The sequence below is a fragment of the Protopterus annectens genome, chromosome 15.part0 (assembly GCF_019279795.1).
Source record: "Protopterus annectens isolate FY-2018-M chromosome 15.part0, PAN1.0, whole genome shotgun sequence".
Classification (NCBI taxonomy): Eukaryota; Metazoa; Chordata; order Ceratodontiformes; family Protopteridae; genus Protopterus; species Protopterus annectens.
The window spans coordinates 674,497,401-674,519,013 of NC_056749.1; the positions used below are offsets into that span (position 1 = coordinate 674,497,401).

At 37.6% G+C, this 21,613-nt stretch overlaps 1 protein-coding gene across 4 annotated transcripts in view; it reads left to right on the plus strand.

Moving 5' to 3' along the window:
• The window catches only part of ATP11C (ATPase phospholipid transporting 11C), a 1,720,948-nt gene that overhangs the window by 1,478,554 nt on the left and 220,781 nt on the right, over positions 1-21,613 (plus strand). For all 4 annotated transcript variants that reach the window (XM_044057530.1, XM_044057531.1, XM_044057529.1 and 1 more), the window contains one exon: positions 13,524-13,626. In XM_044057530.1, coding sequence (XP_043913465.1) covers positions 13,524-13,626 — 103 coding nt within the window. The remainder of the gene's footprint in view (positions 1-13,523; positions 13,627-21,613) is intronic.

Sequence of the window (21,613 nt, forward strand, 5' to 3'; positions counted from 1 at the left end):
ATCCCTCTTTAGGTCACCCCACAGATTTTCTATTGGATTTAGGATCTGGGCTCTGGCTGGGCCATTCCAAACTTTAATTTTCTTCTGGTGTAGCCATTCCTTTGTTGATTTGGATGTATGCTTGGGGTCATTGTCATGTTGAAAGGTGAAATTCCTTTTCATCTTCAGCTTTCTAGCAGACACCTGAAGGTTTTGGGCCAAAAGTGACTGGTATTTGGAACTGTTCATAATTCCCTCCACCTTGACTAAAGCCCCAGTTCCAGCTGACGAAAAGCAACCCCAAAGCATGATACTGCTACCACCATGCTTCACCATGGGGATGGTGTTCTTTTGGTGATGAGAAGTGCTTTCGCACCAAACATACCATTTGGAATTGTGGCTGAAAACTTCAACCTTGATCTCATCAGACAATAGCACATTTTCCCACATGCTTTTGGGAGACTTGATGTATTGTTTTGCAAATTTTAGCCGGGCCTGGATGTTTTTCTGTGTAACAAAAGGCTTCCGTCTTACAACCCTACCCCATAGTCCAGACATATGGAGAGATATGGGAGATTGTTATCCTTCAGTGTTGCTGTAGGTCTCTTGGCAGCCTCCATGACCAGTTTTCATCTTGTCTTTTCATCAGTTTTGGAGGGACGTCCAGTTCTTTGCAACAACTCTTTAATTGATGGCATGTGTGTACCCAAGAAGACTGAATGCTGTAATTACATCTTAAAGGTGCTTCAACAAAGTATTAGTTTAAGGGTGTGCACACAACAAAGTATTAGTTTAAGGGTGTGCACACACAACAAAGTATTAGTTTAAGGGTGTGCACACACAACAAAGTATTAGTTTAAGGGTGTGCACACTTATACAACTAGCTTATTGTACTTTTTTCTTTTTTATATTTTTCCCCTAATAGATTTGTTTTTCAATTGAATTGTACAGGTTATAGGTCACATTAAATGTGGGAAAAGTTTTGAAATTATTTATTGTGGTCTCATTTTTTTATATCACAAAACCCTGGCATTTTAACAGGGGTGTGTACACTTTTTATATCCACTGTGTGTGTGTGTGTGTGTGTGTGTGTGTGTGTGTGTGTGTGTGTGTGTGTGTGTGTGTGTGTGTGTGCATGGGTATTTCACCAGACATGCACAGCTTTGAGGTTATATACTTCATTTAGTGAAACATCTGTGAGGGTATTATATATTTATGTGGCTTCAAAGGCCAGATCTGAGCTTGCTGGCAAGATAGTGGCACTCTGTTCTTGCATTTATAGCATGCATCACTTGCTTTATATTACAAAATATTTTTTGCCAGCAAACTCAGTTCTAAAAGATTGAGACTTTACAGTGCAGCTTCCTGGTGGACTGATTACACTGAAGTTACAGGAGCCCTTGGGAAGTGCAGTTGAATTGATTTGACTGTTTGCTATGATGCATTTGATTAATCTGCTTCTGAGTAGTTGGGAATCATAAAATACATGATGCCTGTGTCTTTAAATAGACGTGGATGCTACAGTGTGCATGATAGTGGCTCAGCAGTACGTTGTGATTAAAATTTAGGTCCACAGCAGTGTCTGAATTGTATGTTATGAATAATTGTTTGCTTTTATTATTCTTTTACATTCATTTTAATGTGATTTTGTTTTATATGTTACACATTCTTGCTGATGTTTGAGGGCATTGTTGAGGCTGTTTAGTAATTGCTCTTAACTTTTTAGATTTTTTAATTAGGATGTTTTTTATTTTTTATTTAAAACTAAACATATTGGAGACTATAGACCTCCCTGAAGGGGACATTACAGTGCATTGCAGAAGTGAACATATTCTGTCTGTGGGATGGTTTATTTATCATTTAGATTACTGACTGCCCTATGATAATATTAGTCTTTGTACAAGCATGTGGTGGGGCATAAACACACCCAAGAAATTATAGACCCATACGTCTGACCAGGAAGGCTTTGAAGAGCATCATTATGGAATTAATAAATAAGGACATAGGTAAGCTACAGACTCTCAACCCAAGCCAGTTCGGATTTGTCAAGAGCAAACCCTGCCTACTTAACGTGGGAGGGTCAGTGAAACAATGAATGAAGACAAATCAGTGCACACTGCAATTCTCGACCTTGCTAAGGCATTCATCACCATCCCACACTTGAGTATCATAGATAAACTGTCCCATCTAAATGCTAATCTTTGTGTAACTTGTTGGATAGCAAATTGGTGCAGAAACAGAACCCAGAAAATTAGGGGAGGTTTCTCTACCCTCTCCAAAAGATCTGTCACTAGAGGTGTTCCCATGTGTTCAGTCTTTGGGACACTCCTCTTGTGCATTTACATCTCTGTGATCAAAGATACTGTTGAGGTTTTATGGCTTATCAAGTTTGCAGGTGACTGTAAATTTGGTGCCATCATAAACTCCCCAGAGGACAGCAAGATTCTTCAAGAAGGCCTTTTCCAAACCATGAATTAAAATTAATCCTAAAAAATGTGTAAGCAGTCCCTTGTAATAACTGTCACATTGAGAACACACCCCTGAAACCTGATCCAGTAGTTAGAGACCTGGAAACCTAATTAGACAATGAACTGTCCTTTGGTCATCACATTTCCACTATTGTAAGAAAGTCATCACATTTCCACTATTGTAAGAAAGTCCTTTTTCATTGCACAGCTTATATAAAGTGTCTGGCATTCAGGTCTAAGGATGTGTTCATTCCACTGTGTTCTGCATTCATCAAGGACAGTCACTGAGTATAGGGCTTCTTCAGTATGTACCTGTTCAAACATTTGACAAAACTTGAAAACCCACAACTCTTTCTTACTAACAAAATCAAGGATCTAAATGATAAAAACTATGCGAACTATCTCAAAGCATTGTCCTTGTTCACTCTCTGTTATACATGCTACTCAGGGGTGATCTCTGCCTCGCTTATATAGCCTCAGCAGATGCTATCCTGTCAAACCTACTGCACATTTGCAAGTCCGATGTAGGCATAAGCACCTACTCAAGACATCTTAATATCTTTTACAACATAAATAGAACAAGATGGAGGGTTAGACATGTATCCCAGAGAATACCACTTCCTTGGAATCAGCTTCCTGACCACATAAAGAAGAGTATTTCTTTTACACTATTCAAATGTAATCTGGATGAATGGATGGGTAACTGCAAATTCACCACTGGTTTAGCATTCTTGGCCCTCACGATAGGGACAACTTGTAAATGTTCTGCAGGTATCTGAATTATTCGTACTTAAAATATATGGACTAAAAACTTCATGGGAGTATATGGCTAGTCATCTAAAATTCCTCATGGATCAATAGTCTAGTTAGTATCTATGAACCGATCTCTGAATATTTTTGCAAATATACATTGATTATGTTTAAGTGTAAGAGTGTAAACGACTATAAGGTGTTGGACTGACTCGATGCTTACATTCTGTAACTGAAATCAGATGATTGTTTATAAGCAAATGCACTGGTGGTGTACCTTGCAATGTTTGTTTTTTGTTTTGTAATACAATTTGGTAGTATTGTTTTGAGTAAGGTGGTCTGAGCATGTTATTGACATGATAAATAGAGCTCCTTAATGAAACTGTGAATGTCGTTTATTAATCAAGTAGATAAGTGCAATTGCAAAACCTTGCAAACAATATGAACAAAAATTGCTGTGAGAAATATCACTAAATGGCATTTTTGCAAGGGAGACATCCCCCCTGAATACCCCAACATAGGAACTTCACTCCAAACAAATGCTCACACTACTTTTATATGCCAACTCCAAGATCAGTATAGCTTAAGAAAAAGACAAATCACCAGACTACTGCAGTCATTATCTTTAAGTGTAAATCTGGTATTTGCACATTAGTGAGCCTACATAAAAGCTGTGCTAACTAGTATGTTGAACACAAGCCTGGTAGCTGATAAAGTGGATATTTTTAGATGACCCACTTTTAAATGAATATCAGAAGTTGTGTGCGGTTATTTGGGCCTGTAGTATTTTCTTCAGCAATGGTGAGAAAGTTTACTGTAGGTGATACTGCATCATGGAGGATTTTAATTTATTAGACACTGAATAATTTACTAAACAGTTATTTTGCAGTTTCTATATGTTGTAGATCCTTTTCATAAGGTTTCATCTGGATTTCCTGATAGACTATGTGTAGCCTGCAGAAAATTTCTGAGACTTACTATAAAGTTTAAGAAAAGTAGTAGGAATACGGTGCTCATGTAGTCAGAACAAGATAATTATATTCTTGAATAAGTAAGAGGTAGAATTAAAAGCGTTGAATGTCTGTTGAGAATATATTAGTTGAAGTATAACTCAAATTGTGATGGATTCATATTCAAACAGTCGACAAGACAGTATTGCTGGAAATGAAATGGAGGAAATAGAACCCTCATTCTGTGAAAGCAGCAAAGTTGGAGGTGAAGACTGGCTTAATAACTTGAATGATCAAATATGTGTATTCGGCATCCTTTTATTCTTCAGCAAACATGAAAATGGGTTATCAGTAAAATCACTGTTTCAGACTGGACACGTTAAACTGGTTAGTTGCTGATTTCTATCAAGAGTGAAGATAGCTCATTCCCTAATGATGCAGTTTAGCTTGTAGTGTGTTTCCTTGAATAATCGTGTTCAGATATTTAATCTGGTGAGACAGAGTTATCTGATTTTGTACAGGATGATAGATTACACCCAGTTGGAATGGCAGCTAGTGATATAGGTAAGGGACATCAGTGGGATATGGAACATAGAATAATAGGGCACCAGGGAGTGAATTTGTTAATGGAAGGGGAAAGAAGGAACATCATAGAAATTTGATGTATCTTTGTTGTGTGGAAGGCATGTAAAGGACGGAAGACACCAGTGAATGAATATGGCAATAGAAAGATTGTACATCACAGAAATAATGGCGGGGACAAAACAGTAAACTGTCTTCTGCACTGTTGGATGTTGAAGCTGTAGAGAATGGTAAATTAGGAGGTAACAGGCTTAATGACAGTGTAGGGGCAGACACAGAAAGAATTGCTGAAACTGATACCTAGAAGGTGACAGTTACTGGTTTAATAAATTCAGTACCTTTTGAAGAAGTTATAAAACTAACTATAGAAGAGCAAAACATTGCTGTGGGGAAGGTGATGTAAATTTAAGAAAGTTTGCTACCAGAAAAAGGGCTAGAAAAGAAGCAAAACTTCCTTTGGACATATTTTAGAAAGACAGATGTGTGATATGGTAAGCAGTATCCTCTTTTAGTAAACAACTTAAGAAAAGTTAATTTATTTGCATGAATGATAGGCAATCCTGCTGTTAATAGCAGACACAGAATGCATATTTTCTACAGGCAGCAACTTAAATATAAAGTCTGTAACTACCTACTTTCTGTGAACAAACTATTGGATAGAAGGTATGTTACTGGAAATTTATTGAGCAAGTCCTCTGTTAGAATATGATTATTTCTGGAGGTGTTAATGAATTAAGATATTCCATTTTTTTTCTTACTGTGGCTTAGGTGGTTTTAGAACTTTTATATCATGCTTCAGTTTAGAATTTAAGTAATGTGTTTACAAGTATCTTGAAAAGAAACCACGCTTTACCAGAAAAAAATGAGATGGCAGATGCTCATGTGTGTAAAATGGTAGTAATTGAAGCCTGAAGATTCTTAGATGACACCACTGTGGACAATTCCAGGTATAATTTGTCTAGATATGGTTTGTTGGCTTATGCTTTCAAGTGAGTCTTAAGTCTTGCAGAATAAATTTTTGTTGTGGTCCAGTGCATAAGACATCATACTTAAAAGGGTGCATGATTTATTTGCTGTTGATAAATTCTAGAATTATAAATGACATTTTTATGTTATGGGGGGGTACTAAATTAAACTCAGTATTGCTATTTTTACAGATTAGAGAGGAAAATGGGAATCAGTGAATGCAGGTGTGCAATATATTTGCTTGCAACAGAAACAATTGTCATAATGTTGCTGTAGGAGCTGTGATTCTACTGTAAACTAGTGTGATAAGGATAAAGAGTATAGATAATCAAATTAACATGGATTGTTTAGTTCAAACTGAGTTATTTATTTATTTACGTTTATTGACCGGGAGTATCCGACTGGGCGTAGGTCCAGTTTCAGTGGAGGCCCAGAGAGAAAAGCTCCACAGTTAAAATAAACAAACAGTAGTTACATTGGATTACATAGCGAGTAACAATTTAACATAGCAATTACTTACAACATATTTACAGATGAAGAACATAGTACATCAGTAGACAACTAGAATCTTTATCTTTGAGGTACATAAGAGATTAACAAATGTTACAATAAGAAGTTCCTGCTGTATAATAAGTACTAGGCTTATGAGCATCTGAGCTTGCTATAATCAAGGTAGTTAGTGGAGTGGAAAGAAAGGTAGTGGTTGGATGGGGTGGGTGATATTTTTATGTTTTTAGGTGCGCTTTTAGTAAAGTTTTGAAGTAGGTGCATGATGGCTTGGAGGTAATTGTGGGTGGGAGGGAGTTCCATAATTTGGCTATGGTGCAAGAGAATAGTGCTTCACCAGCAGAGTTATTGGCTTTAGTGATCTGCAAGTGATTTTTGTTGATGGATCTTAGTGGTCTGGTGGTGCGATAGGGTTGGAGTAGATTCTGGAGGGATGGGACATTTAGTGGATGGTTTACTAGTTTGTGGGGGAGTGAGAGCTGATAACATTGAAGGAGGTAAGGGAGTTCAAGCCAGCCCAGTTCAGCAAGTGAGAGACAGTGGTGACTACGGTAGGATGCCCCTGTGGTGAATTTGGTGATTTTGTTGTAGCAGGTCTCTAGCTTGTTTAGATCGCATTGCCTTAGGTTGGTATGTATTGGAGAGGCATAAAGTAGGGTGGAGATAAGGTGGGAATTTGCTATTGAAATCTTTGCTGCTTTGGTGAGAAGTTGCTCATTTCTGTATAACACTCCTAGTTTTTTGTGGACTTTTTTTATGGTCATGGATATGTGAATGTCAAATTTTAGTTTATTGTCTATTTCCACTCCTAGCAATTTGGTGTGTTCAGTTGGGTATATAGTGGTGTTGTCTTTTGCTGTGATGTTAAAGTGAGAGTTGTTTTGAGTATGTTTGGTGGGTTGGAAGATGAGTAGTTTAGTTTTGTTTGGGTTGAGTAGTAATTGGGCATCAGATAACCAAGTTTCAACAGAGGAAAAGGCTTCCTGTGTGACTTTTTGCAGTTTGGGTAGGGACTGGGCTGAGCAGATGATGATTGAGTCATCTGCGTATTGTATGAGTGTGCCATGTTTGGTGGCAGAGGCTAGATTATTGGTGAAAACAGAGAAGAGTAGGGGTCCAACGATGGATCCTTGGGGAACCCCTTTGGTGACAGGTAGTTGAGGAGATATGTCATTCTACCATACAACGGATTTTTGGCGGTCAGGCAGGTAACTCTGAAACCAGTTGGTGACTGATTGAGAGAAGGATAGGTTATTGAGGACAGAGATAAGTTGTTTGTGTGGGACCATGTCAAATGCTTTAGATAGGTCTAGGAAGTTAGCACAGGAGAGATAGCCATTGTTTTTATGCTGAAGGATAGTGTTAGTAAAGGAGAGTAAGGCAGTGGTGGTGCTATGGTTTGGTCGGAAACCATGCTGAGTATTGGAAAAGAGGTTGCTAGTAAGGAGGTAGTCTGAGATCTGAGTATGTATGCATCTCTCTAGTATTTTGGAGAGTGGAGAGAGAATAGCTATGAGAAAAAAAAATAAGAGAAATAATAAATAATAAAATAGAGAAAAAGTAAACATCATAACTTTCACAGTTACGTGGACTTAGATACCCTCAAAGCAAAGGTAGTTAATGGAAAGAAATGCTGAAATTTTTCTACCCCTACTACAGTCTTTTGATTTTGGTTTGGAGGTGTTAATTTCACCTAAGACTGGGTGAAGCAGTATAGAAAGGTCCAGTTAGGTACAGCAATTATTCATGCCATTTTTGTTTGAAAGCAGGCTGAAGCAGATTGCAGATAAACCTGCCGAAGAAGAGACCATATTGCATGCAGTTTGTGAGCATGACAGTGTTCTTTTCTTGAAACTAGTTTATTGACTGTACCCTCACCCAATAGTCAATCATCAGATGGTTAACAACAAAGGTTAAGCTTTCACAGACATTATTTGCAGAAAACATGAAGAGCGAATCAAGTTATAAATGTATGCCAAAAATTATGAACTTGCTAGGCAAGCTGGATTGAAAGAAATGGATAAAGAGTTACTTGGAGGTAGTGCTGAAGAGACACTGAGTATATTAAGCTTAAAAAAGCACCAAGCCACGTCGGACTGAATTCCATGGAGAGTTTTATTAAAATACACGATTAAAACATAAACACTTAAATGTATTCACATCTGATGAAGTCTTTGATGAAAGCACTGTGGTCTTTAAGCGTTTGTTTTAATCATGTATTTTAATAAAACTCTCCCTGGGATTCAGTCCGGCATGACTTGGTGCTTTTTTAAGTTTATTGGTGCCTTTTACACTGCATTTTCTCCTTGGTTTGCTGTTTGAGTATATTAAGCCTTATATAAAGTAGACAATGGAAAAGACATTATATCAAACAGGGTTTCCATACATAAGATGAAGGTTGGTGCTGAAAACAGACTGTTGCTGAGAAAGAGAAAATTTATATTTTAAGAAATACAGTACCTACAGCGTGCATGGATTTTAAAAAGTAAATTAATAAGTTGGAAACAGTTTTGAGGGAAATCATTTAAAATGATCATCAAAGATATGAGAAGTCCTTGTGAGAATAAATTTAGGACAGTAAGTGGTAGTTTTGTCAAAGACAAATAAGTTGTTAAACAAGGCTGTTAAAAACCAGAAGGGAAGAGTGTGTCACTCATTTTGTAAGGTAGAGGTATCTGTGTATCATTTTGTAGATATCTTTAGTACAAGCTGTTCTGATGCTCCGATTAGAGTTGACTATCTTGAAGAACAAGGACAGGAAAAGGACATTTATAAATGTACTTAGAACTTGATCCATGCAAAGTGACAGGCTGTGATGATATCACTAATAGAGATTTAAAAACATTAGTGACAGAATTGGTGATATCATTAGCAATGATGTGTGATTTTCCTAAAGATTACAAAAGACTTGTTGTGAGGCCAGTCTATAAAAATAATGGTGATTAAGTGACTTGAACAGTTATAGGCCTATTGACTGGTTGACAGGTTTACATAAAGTGAGGAAAAGGGTGGTCTTATAAAAATTTCTCGGAATGATTTAGGTGAAGAAGACTTTCTGTGGTTTACCAACACATGCTTTAACAAGAGATTTGTTAATACTTACAACATACAGCTTTATAATCTAATCATAAAGACAGTTAAGGGGAAAACACCCATTGATGTAATTTACATCAACTTTAGCAGTATGTTCAGTAGGGTGAATCATAAATTTTTAACAAGTTAAAGGCCATAGGACTTTCTTCATATTTAGTAAATCGAATAGGAGACTTTTTGTTGTATGTGGTATGAATTGCAGAGATGTAAGATTACAAAGGAGATTGGATGGGTTATGGGCAGGCGCTGCCCCAAGGATTAGTTGTTGGTACACATAATTTTCCGATCTAGACTGACTGACATACAAGTGTCCGAAATAACTTCTTTTACTGCTTTAATGGAGATTATTTATGATTTGAGAACTGATTGTATACGAGGAGGATTGAAATACATTTTAGTTAAGTTTAGAGAGCTTGACTGTATGAGCAAGTCAAATAACATAAAAAGAAATAAAAAGAAAAATTAAAACGAACACTTCTTGGTTTTGATTGTTTGCTACAATGTAAAAAATAGCAGAATCTGAGGATGAATTTTGATATCTTTCAAGGATTTGGGAATGCAAGTCGATAAAAATCTAATTTTTAGGGAAAGTCATATGTTAAAGTTCCAGGTTGTTTTGGTGCATAAAACTATATATATACCAAGTCAAGAGACAAAGGAGTAATGGCATTTTTTTAACTTAGTCATAAGCTTGAGTGCACTAACATGCTTTAGGCCCCATACACTAAATTATAACATATATATTTGGAGAATATTTAGAAACAATTGCAAACAGCATTAAAGTGTTGGAGGTATGAAGAATACAAGGAGAGGTTAATGGGCTTAGGACTCTTCGGTCAAGTATAGGCAGCTGAGAGCTGACTTCAGGAGTTTAAAATGTATCTGCCACTTCCTGAAGCATCTTCCTTTTATAGTTAATTTCATTTCCTGTTATACTCCTCATGTTAAAGCTGCAACCGATTTTGGAAAAGATGAATAAAGAGCATAGGTTGATTGAGTTTTTGGTTCGCTGTTTACTCAGCTTTTCTGTATAGTAGGCATACTTGCAATATTATGTTGTAGCTATCAGACAAAGATTAATATACTTCTGCAACACATTCTTGGTTTGTATCAGAAATTCTGTAATTTGTTGTAGTAAATAGGTTATATCCAACTTCTAGGGTTTGTTACTTGAACTTTCTTCACAAAGTCAGCAATAAACTTTAAATCCACAATGGACGACTTTCTCTGGGGCTGTCACTGGTTGTGTAAATGTGAGACTTAATACTTAAATTAGATCTATGTACAATGCATAGAACAAATTGGACCATATCTTTGTTTACAAAAAGAAATAAAAAATGGCTAATGAATCACGTTGAACCAACACAAAGCCCCCAAGAATTGATCATGATATGAGCTTCCAAGTCATAAAAATCCAAAGGTCCAATCCAAAGTATGAAGAATCACTTTATTGAAAATGGTACATAAGTTGAGCACGTACAGGTTCCATGATCCTATTCCATGTACTTTTGTCCCAAGTGCCTTTGGGATTGGGAAGGTCCACTCTAGCTGTACTTTTTTCAAAGCTAGCCTTGACTTTATCCGCTGAGGATCCTTTTTGTTGGGAACTCAGGGAGAACCCTACAAAAGTTTAAAGCTCCAAGTGACTGAAGGTCTGAATCTTTTTTAAGGAAGAAGTAAGATCTTTGAGAGAAATACAAACTTCTGTGTAAGGGACAGGTAGAAAGGCAACACAAGTAATTTAAAATAAAAGCAAATTTTAAAGTAAACAGAAGCTGGTAACTAAGGAAAATAGAAAAGAATGACCAGTAATAAATGACGGTAGTGGTACATAGCAGTGTCTGCAGAGCAGACATTTTCAGGTAGTCTTTGTAGGAGTATTTTTTATTCCTACATTCATAAAACTACATTAGATCTTTGTTTTTGATACTTTCTTCCCAATTCCTAACCTTCCGTTCTGAGGTAATTGTATGAGAAGGTTGTTTATAAGCAGCTTCAAATCTATTGTATAGACAATGGGCTCGTGGATCTATTTCATTTCAGGTTTCCCACTCGCCATAGTACTGAGACTGCCCTTATTCAGGTAATAAAATACCTTCTGATGTCCGGAGAAGAGAGATTTTATTAAGTCTTGCTTCTCCTAGATCTCATTGCATTTGACACTGTTGATCACGGCCTTGTGATTGAACATTTAATCTCCTACTGTGGTCTTCCCACTTTGGTCCTAGACTGCTTTGTGTCATAGCTTACAGGCCGGTTCCAAGCAGTTTCTTCAGGTTTATAGTGGTCTTCTTCTCTCCCTTTGAAATATGGAGTTCCACAAGATATAGTCTTAGGCACATTATTTTCAGCGGTGTGTATGCTACTGTAGGGAGACCTTATTAGGAAGAGTTGCTCAGCATACTGTAGGTATGGTGTTGATACCCATATCTACCTCCCTTTCCTCCAGGATCAAATACTCCATGTGTACTCCTTAGCTGACCATCTTAAAGCACTATATCTATGGCTTTCTTATAACAGGTTAAAGTTGAACACTTCCAAAACAGAGGCTTTGGCAGTTCTTGCTACTTTGAGAGACTCATGGGCCCTTTGCTTCCAAACTGTATTCACTATGAATGGAATAAGCTTGAGTTTGTTGAAAAGGTGTGAGATCCTGGTAATTTCTTAGATTATAGGCTAACATTACAGGACCAATTATCCACTTTTGTAAAATCCCCTTGTTTCCAGTCATCAAAACAGAAATGCATGGAGATGTCCTCTAGGATAATTGCTAAAATACTGTAATAAAAACATATTAACTAGAGGCTGAGTGCTTTCATCCGTACAAATGTCAGACTTCATCAGAACAAGTCAAAGCAGCATTTCACTAACATTTAAAACACTCTAAGTTGATCATGTGATCAAGTTCAAAATCATTATTTGAAGGTTAAATCCCTGTTCATGCTTTAAAGTGTATTGTCACATTTATGTGACTTACCGTTTGCACCAAATTATTTGGTGCTTAAGGTGCTGATCAGGCTTTTTAGCCATCAGTAAACTTCTTTCATGTTATCTTTAAGGAGAAATAGTCCTCGTAAAATTTCTTTTCCTTGCACTGATGCCATTGAAAATTTTGTGATCTTTAACCTCAGTGACAAACTCAGGGAAAAATGGAAAATATGTCCATAGAGTTTAATGGACATATTCTGTACATGCACAAATATGCATCCATTAAACTCTATGGACCAAAACTCTATGGACCATTGCCTTACTTGATGTCACTGAGGAAATCTGTAAATTTAAAAAAAAAATGTGTAAACAGAGCACCTCGGAAGGCCACCAACGATCTCTTGAGCTGAAAATCTTTTTATTTCAAAATGGACGCAGTAAAATAACAAAACATCTGTAAATTTATTTGGGCCATGGTTTCAATAAAAAGTTTATGAAGCTTGTCATTGAAAAAGCAGCCCAAATAAATTAGTTTTGACTATGGCAAGATGTAGTGTTAATGTGACAATACACTTTAATATAGGTAGCAAATGCAAATGGTTTCAGTATCTAATGATTTTTTTTCTTTTTGCAGTGTTTTTTGTAGTTTACCACAGTTAAACAATTCTGTTCAGCCAGTTAAGTAGCCTTATTTGAGGGCTATTTTTAGAAACCGTATATAATACATTTAACCATTGGTGAAGTCTTGTGGAAGGAAGTGTGCACAGATGGAGAGCAGCAGAGATTAATTTCATTGCTATACTTTGGTTTACATCTCAGAAAGTGGCTTTTATCCACATTTTAGGTTATATCAGCCTTATTATTAATGGAAATAATATGTGGGATGCAGTATCCCTGCTTCTTATTTCCATATTATCAAATCTGATCCTTAACAATGGATAAGATGTAGCAGAGCTCATCAGTATAAACTGAATCAAAACCGTATGATATAGAAAACAGTTTTGTAGTATTTAAAATCAGCGTTCCTTAGTAAGTCAGGTAAAATGTATTTAGAAACAGTTTTTACAAATATTGTCTGTGTCATATCTTTCAAATAGTATTATTAATCTGTGTAAAATTATCTTTTTATGTCCTACATATTTTTTACGTTGAGCAGATGCTTTGATTTGCTAACATGCGTAACACAGAATGCAGTGTGTGAATTAGTCTTGTCACTTAATATGTGTAGGAACCATTGGGAACTAACTACTTGCGTATGCATGTTCATCTGTGTTTTCATTTTTCCCTTTTTCTTTATTAGATTGTCAGAATGGTGAAAAATACAAAAGGCAGACCCATAACCTTATCGGTCGGTGATGGTGCCAATGATGTCAGCATGATTTTAGAAGCTCATGTTGGAATAGGTAATTTTGGATATCCTAATGTGTATAGGGAGAACTTTTCTTGAAAAACGGTACTCTTGGGTGGGGATGTCCTTAGAAGCCTTTATTTATGTCAAGTCACTGTTGTGTGCTATAGTTAATTTTGTGAAGCCTAATGTCGGAGAACTGGTGAATCCATCTTATAACTGGTCAAGATGACCTTTTCTCACTCTAACAACTTTGCTATTCCCCTAACAAAGCAGTAATCACTGTGTTAAAACCTGTTTGCTACAGAAATTTGAATTCTCACATGCTGTTACCATTTCCATGTATTAGATGTAAAAATGTGAGTTAACTGAAAATCGTTTTGAGACAAGAATGACAAGGGAGTGCTTGTTCACCTCTGTCAAGGGGTTGGTGGACTATGAGATGAAATGAAAGTACACATAGGAAATGCAAAAAAAAATGGTTTTAAGTTTCTGTGAAGAAGAAAAAAGGCACCAAATCTGCAGTTCTGTGCTGCTTATTTTTATTTTATTTTATGTATTTTTGTCCTTGTTGACTGAATGACACCCAGGAGACAAATACCTGCTTTTGCTTTGATCTTGTTCAGTGACTTGTATCATGGTTAGTCATCGTGCAAGTGAAGGATGTGGGAATCAAACTCTAGTCTGTAAGTTGTAGTCCATTTGTATTGTTTTATATAAATAGTGTATCAGTGGAGCCAGATGTATGTGAAATTCAAGAACAAAGGAGATGGTACGATATAGTAAATCGCACAGACTACAAGAGCTGCAGATTTGGAACAGTGTAATTGTCAAGAGGTTGCTTTGACACAGTGCTGTTCCTGTAGAATAAGAAAGTTGTTTACAGAATATAGCTTCAGATCACAGATTCTTTGAGTACACACACATTATAAATAAAATGGTTCAAGGATGGGATGGGTGTAAGATGGCTACAGGCTAGTGTAGAAAATGGGAGATTGGTTCAGTAGATTGAAATAAATGGTTGTTCCTAGCCTAGTATATACCTATGAATCTATGAACTAGAAGAGAGACAGAAATTAAGAGCTTTTATAGTTTTAAATAGAAAGTAATTGTATTGTGCTTTAACAGGGGCATTATAAATGGATGCAATATAAAATAGAGGGAAAGTTTGTTTCAGATTTAACACTTGCTTAAAGATTTATTATCCTTTCCTAGACTTAGTGTATATGTGTTTAGAGAAGGAAATTAAAAGGTCTTTATAGTTCATATATAAGCTTGAATTGGGCTGGGTTGTTCGATGCACTAGGGCTGCAGAGGGTTGAAGAAGGGATATTTTAGTCAAAAACAGAGTTAAGTTTAAAATTCAAAAGTGTATCAGGCAGGGAAGCAAGAAAAAAGCAGGAATTTGCCTGAAAATCTGTGCTGTACTCAGCATGGCAAACTGTAGAGTTACATTTCTAGAACTGTGGAACAGAGTCTGCAGCAGGAAGAAACATACGATCATTGTAAGGTATCTCAGAGACTAAAGCAAGTACAGCGGAGGTGCAAGTGGCAGAACTTGAGAGTGCAAAACAGTACCACATCTACAAATTTACAAAACAATGAGGCAGCAAACATGATAAATGATGTATGTGTGCACTGGGGAAACCTCAGCACAGTAGGCTCTGACTCTTAAAAGGAGGTAGCACATTCCTCCTTGCCAGCCTTGTGTACTCGACTGGAATGAAACTGATGGGGGGGGGGCTAGCTTTGGGTGCCTTGAACTCATGTTACTGTAGACCTAGCCATGGAAGCTAGGAAGGTGAAAGTGCTGAAAGTTTCTGTAGATTATCAGTTACAAGTGAGAGGTTTGTGGAATCAGTAAGAAGGAAAAGTAAAGTTACCAGCCATTCAGTTCTTGTTTTGTGTTTATACAAATGAAGAATAATCCACAAAGCACAAGACGAATTTAAGGATATTTTTAACACCATAGCCAAAAGAAGGAATGCAAAATGGTGGAAAAGGTAGCACACGTTAGAAGCCAAATACCACAAATAATTAGTGTCACTTATGGAGCCCTAAGGTACCCATTTGAAGTTCCTCAGACAACAGCCCTAGAGTTTGGATGAATTTGGTTTGGTACCGGAAGTGTATCATGTCAGAGTATTTGGATTTAAAGTGGAACATACTAAAGAAATTACTATTGACTACCACATCTGAAAAGCATTAAAGTACCAGTACCACATTGTGTGTAGGCCTTTGCCCTGTGTTCTAAAGGTGTGGGGTGCAACATTAAGAAGCACAATGCCAGCTCTGTATTGTTTCTGTGTTGATAGGCCTAGAGAAGATTATGGAAGCCATAGTTAGGCTAGGACTTTGTGCAGATTAATTCTTCTTAACACATCAGCTAGAAATGAGAACAGTATCTGGTCAATATTGGCTATTACTACAGAAAAACACCTTCTGGACAATGTGACGTGAAGAATGATAGAATAAATGCAAAGTGTTTTTGTTAACATAGCTATTCTACTGCACCTGTTCTGTGATGTAGAGAGTCAAAGCCCACATGGGTTCGATTAGCAGCTCGGGTCATTGCTAGAGTGCTGGAAAGGGTGTTTGTCAGTGATGTTCCCTAAGGGGTGACGTAGTCCAAAGAGGGAGTTGCCCTCTGATGTTTGTCTGCAACGACAGGGGAGGGAGGCAAGGAGAGTAGGTAGGTCATCCATACCCCTGTTCTAGTTAGAAGATGGACACCCTTGAGATTCTTGCTGGCCCAGTTTAAATTTAATGGTTGGACTGGGGGATAAATTGGAGTGCCAGTAAACTCAGTGAAGGACTTGGAGCACTGGAACTGTTGTCTGGATATCAATAATTGGGGGTGAGGCACAGCAAATCTACTAATTTGTATAACACACACACACACACACACACACACACACACACACACACACACACACACACACACGCAGAAAATAAATTTATCTGTTCACCCATTCATCTTCCAAACTGGCTTTCCTAGTGATGGTCACAATGGTAGAATGCATATTGAGCAATAAATGTCACACTTCTGTATCCTGAGCTAACCCTTGGGATTCTGCAGGCATTCTTAGGCAAGCCAAGAGATACTTTCTCTCTAGTGTGCCCTGTAGCCTCATTCCTTTAATCTGCCCCTGGTGCACCTTTCATCAAAGGTACACCGGAGCCATCTTCACTAGGTGTCCACACCAACAGAACTGGCGTCCATGAACATGAAGGAATAGTGGTCATACTCTGTTAAGCAGAGTAAGTCTACCAACCGTCTGAAGGAATATAATTGCTATCACTTATATCCATAAACGTCATGATCTTATCTGTTTATTCACAACCCAAAACTTGTGACTGCAGATTTATTTGACATTTTTTTAATTTACTTTTATTTATTTATTAATCTGATATGCCCACTGAACATGTCAGTTTTTGGGGACAACTGCAGAGCATTATCTGGTTAAGTGATTTGCTCAGAATCAGACAGTTTGCAAGTGGAAGTTGAGAGAATCAAGCCCCTGACTTCAGAATGAATCTTGTTAGCAGTTCACAGACTTTACCCCTGAGCTAGCTTGACAGACTTGGTATCTAGACTGAGTGGTAAACTGAAGGCTTCATCATCTGACTTAACTCTTGCTTTACTGCCAGTATTTGCACTGTACATATTACTGCATCAGCCTGTTGGTCAGTCCCCCAGTTCCTCTCCTCTCATCCATTAATAGTATCCAAGTGTACATAAACTCCTAAAAAATTGAGATAGCTGCTTCCCCCTTGCTTGCAAAAAAAAAAAAACAAACAAACAAAAAAACAGCTAACTCTCTTCTGGAATGAACATTAATCTCTGATTTTTAAGTGATAATTTTTATTTCAACTACTTTATTCCTTGTCTATTCCCTGATATTCTATTCATAAAAACTGTGAACATGAGGGGACTCAAGGTGTGTCCTAATCCATCACAAAAATATTCATCTTAATGCCAAGAGTGGGGATTGAGACTTGATTGCACAAAGGAGTAAACCCAGGACCCTGTGCTGTTGTAACACCTACAACAGGATATTTCACAGTACTCAGTTGTATGCCTTCTCCTGTTCCGCAGAAAACAATACTGGCAAGCTTTCTTGACCCCAGTAGTCTCTGGGCAAGGACAAGTAATTGAGCCAGTGTTCCATGGCTTGGAGGAAATCTGCATTGTTCTTCCTGAACCAGTGTCTAAACTATCAGATGAGGTGTCATTTCCAGTACTCTGGCATAGGCTTTCTGTGGATGCTGCATGATGTAGTATTATTTGAATCATTATATAGTGTTATTTGAATTACTCTGATTGGACAAAGTCACTTCTGATCATTTTGATAGACTTTAACCCAACAGCTGCATATACATAGCCATCTCTCTGTGTTAACCTTAGATATGCTCAGTATTTAACCAGATGAGGGTATTAATCTTCAGAAACACCACCTGTAGATCTGCAGGTTTCAGTAAGGGATTTACACTTCTGGATATGAGCCTGGAAAGCTACACCATCAGTGTTTTAACCATTTTATTAACCCATCTGACCATGTACCTATTTATATTACTTTCCACTATTAATGACACAATTATATCGTGCTGTACTACATTGAAATCCTTGTTGAGATCTAAATAGACAGTATCAGCAGGTAATCTTTTATTCATGTCTTTGCATACAAACTAGTAAAAGCTTAATAGGTTCCTTTGACATGAGCATTCTGAGACAAAACCGTGCTGACTTAGGTCTAGCTTAAAGTCTTTAATGTTAACAAATACCTTTACCAGGACTTTTTCAAACTATTTGCCTAAAACACATGTTAAACTTAAGGTCTATAACTCTCCAGAGTAGAGACATCACCACCCTTTAGGACTGATCGTAATAAGGCATTTTTTCACATTTTTGAAACTTCACCTGTGAGAAAGGATTCTTGGAAGAGGTACAAAAGACTTGGAGTGATATCCTTAGCAATAAACTGTAGGGGGGGGGGAACGTTTAGGCCATCTGGCCCTGTGACTGTGTAAGGTTTAACTGTTTTGCTAACCTTTTCCAGTGTAACATAACTTATTTTCAGCCATTGCTCACCACCTGTGTTATGAGAAAACCTTAGCCTGAATTTTAGTCTGTTACAGCACTGTCTCCATTTATAATGCTGTAGTTGCACTAAGTGTCTTTCCTTAATGCTGTAGATGCTTAACATGCCTTCTTACTATATTCTTACTATCTTTGGTGTGTCAAACTACGTTTTCCTCATTCTTACTTCTTACAGACCTCATAAGCTTCCTAAAGAGATTACTAGACTTTACATATCTTATTCTTTTATCTCTACATGAATTCAACGTAGATTTTTTCCATTGTAGTAAGTACTCCAGCAACTGTAGAGTCATTAACCACAAATGCCTAAATGTATTTATAATCCTAAAATGGAGGTTTGTACCAAAGGTCTTAGCCAGAACCAGGTGCATGGATAGATAATCACTCATTCATTTTCATATTGTTTACAAGGTTCAGCATACAAGATCTACCTTGGCAAATATGTATTGATACAGTCCATAGAAGAGAGAGTGCCCATTTTCTCTGTCTGTCTGTATGAGGTGCACTATGACCCTTTATAGTAACCATTACCTTGCACGGAATCAGTGTAAGGCAGATGATTCTGTAATAATTGTAATATATGAATGGACCACCCTGGGGGGGGGTAGGACAACAATGGCCTGCTTCCACATTTCTGTAGCAAAACCCATTTATAATGACCTATTTAGAAAAGGAGTAGGGGCATATACTAGGTTATCTTTGATTGCACAAAGGGAGCTCCTGGGAAGCCAGTCAGATCCCACAGAGCTAATTTTAGAGTAGTAGTGAAAGCTTTAGTTGGAATGTTTGGGACCTCAGCGACCCAGAAAAATTGTGAAAGAGCCACCCCTGTGTGGCCTGAAATTTGAAATAAAGCACTGTGCAGGGGTATCAGCTATATCCTTTTCAGAGTACTTCATTCTGCGTCCTTCCCTCTTATTTACAAATATGGCTATAGATGACTTGACTATTGTTTCAATCATATTAGCTGTCTCAAAGCCTTGTGGTGCAGCCCCTTTTTCTCTTGGATACAAATCTTTGCTTGGAATTTAGCATTGCCCCAGTGTTTGGGGTGTGAAAGAGATTAAATGTTTTTTGGGTGGATTTTTTTCATATTGAATAGTTTGCTCATTTGGTTTATTATTCCCAATCATTATGTCTTCTTCCTTAATGTGATATAGCATTTCTTTGCAAACAGTGTTTCCCTTTCTTGCCATTTCATATTTCAGGTGTAGTTTTTCCTCTATTGTTTACATATGTACAAAGAGTTAGGCTAAAATGTATATTGCTTTAGCCTGCCCAATTAGAGTATCATTTCCTGAGCATGAATATGTAAAGATATTAAATCAGCTACAGCTGTCTAGAATCATGGAGGAACAGACCCAACACCTTTACGTGTGTGATTCATGATCACAAGGAAGATCCTTTTACAGAACGAAATCTGGTGTCCAGTATGTGCACCAGATGACCTTATTGGTACTCTGAAAGGATCATACTTGCTGCCATGGCAATGTTTAATAGTGGTCCCTAGTCGGCTGCAGTTCTCAGTCATGTTAAACATGACCACATTTTGTTTTTTACACTACATGCCTGTCACTCACGGACATTATTTTCTCTCCTGCTTTTAAGAAACTCTTTGCAGTACTTAGAAAGATCTGCTTAGTATGAATCAGTAGTGGTAGGATGGAGTTAGATGTGTCACCAAAGAATGAGACATACTGTATCAAATCTTACTGTTCCAGAAACTTCCTAGAACATGAATTTATTCCAGAAGCCTATCAAAGCTCATATTCTACTCCTTTCTCTGCAGGATGGAGTGTTTAGTTGGTTCTTTTGAATAGACTCATGGATTGCCAGGACTCCTTTGGAGAGTTATGTCACCTTCCCCAAAATTGTCATCTAGTTTGTGTGCCCAAGAGAGATGTAGATACCCAGTCACCTTGTATGAAGTATAAGGTCACTCTGTTGAGCTTGATTACAGTACATCTGTCATTAACACTGTTATGGACTCAATGCCATACAGCTACTCTCCGGTGAACATATGAATGTCAATGTTCCCCAGTGAACGTACAAGTGTCAGTACTCCCCAACGAACGTACAGGTGTCAGTAATCCTCACCAAACGTACAAGTGTCAGTACTCCTCAGCGAACATACAAATGTCAGTATTCCCCAGCGAACATACAAATGTCAGTACTCCTCAGTGAACATACAAGTGTCAGTACTCCTCAGTGAACGTACAAGTGTCAGTACTCCTCAGCGAACGTACAAATGTCAGTATTCCCCAGCGAACATACAAATGTCAGTACTCCTCAGTGAACATACAAATGTCAGTACTCCTCAGCGAACGTACGAGTGTCAGTATTCCCCAGCGAACATACAAATGTCAGTACTCCTCAGTGAACGTACAAATGTCAGTACTCCCCAGCTAACATAAGATGTTATGATTCTCTGGTAAAGATGCAGATTCTTCAGTTTCCAAGAGAGCACAAAAATATCACAGCTCCACAGGGAACATATCGATGTCAGTATTGCTCAGTGAGAATACAAACACCAGTACTGTCCAGTGAACATACAAATATCACTACTACTGTTTCAATGTAAAACTCTAATTTTAAGGACCCTTCCTAGTGCGGCTATGGTTGGGTATCATATCCTTTGGGATGGCCACTGACCTACACCTATGTGTGCTATCACATCACTCATCAGTTGCATAAACAGACTAATGCACCTTGCTTGTCTGTTCTTTTTTCTTTTTTTTGCTGCTCACACAGTTTACATGCTGTGCCTTGCTATCATTTAGTCATTCCTCAGATCAGTGGGAGACTACACTACTGTATTAACAGAAAAATACTATAAGCTGCTGCTTCTGTGCAGTAAACCATAGAATAGTGGAAGGGTCTTTGCAAGCGCAGTGATTGGCGTGAGGGTCCAACTCTTCACCACTTCACTGGTGGGATGGGA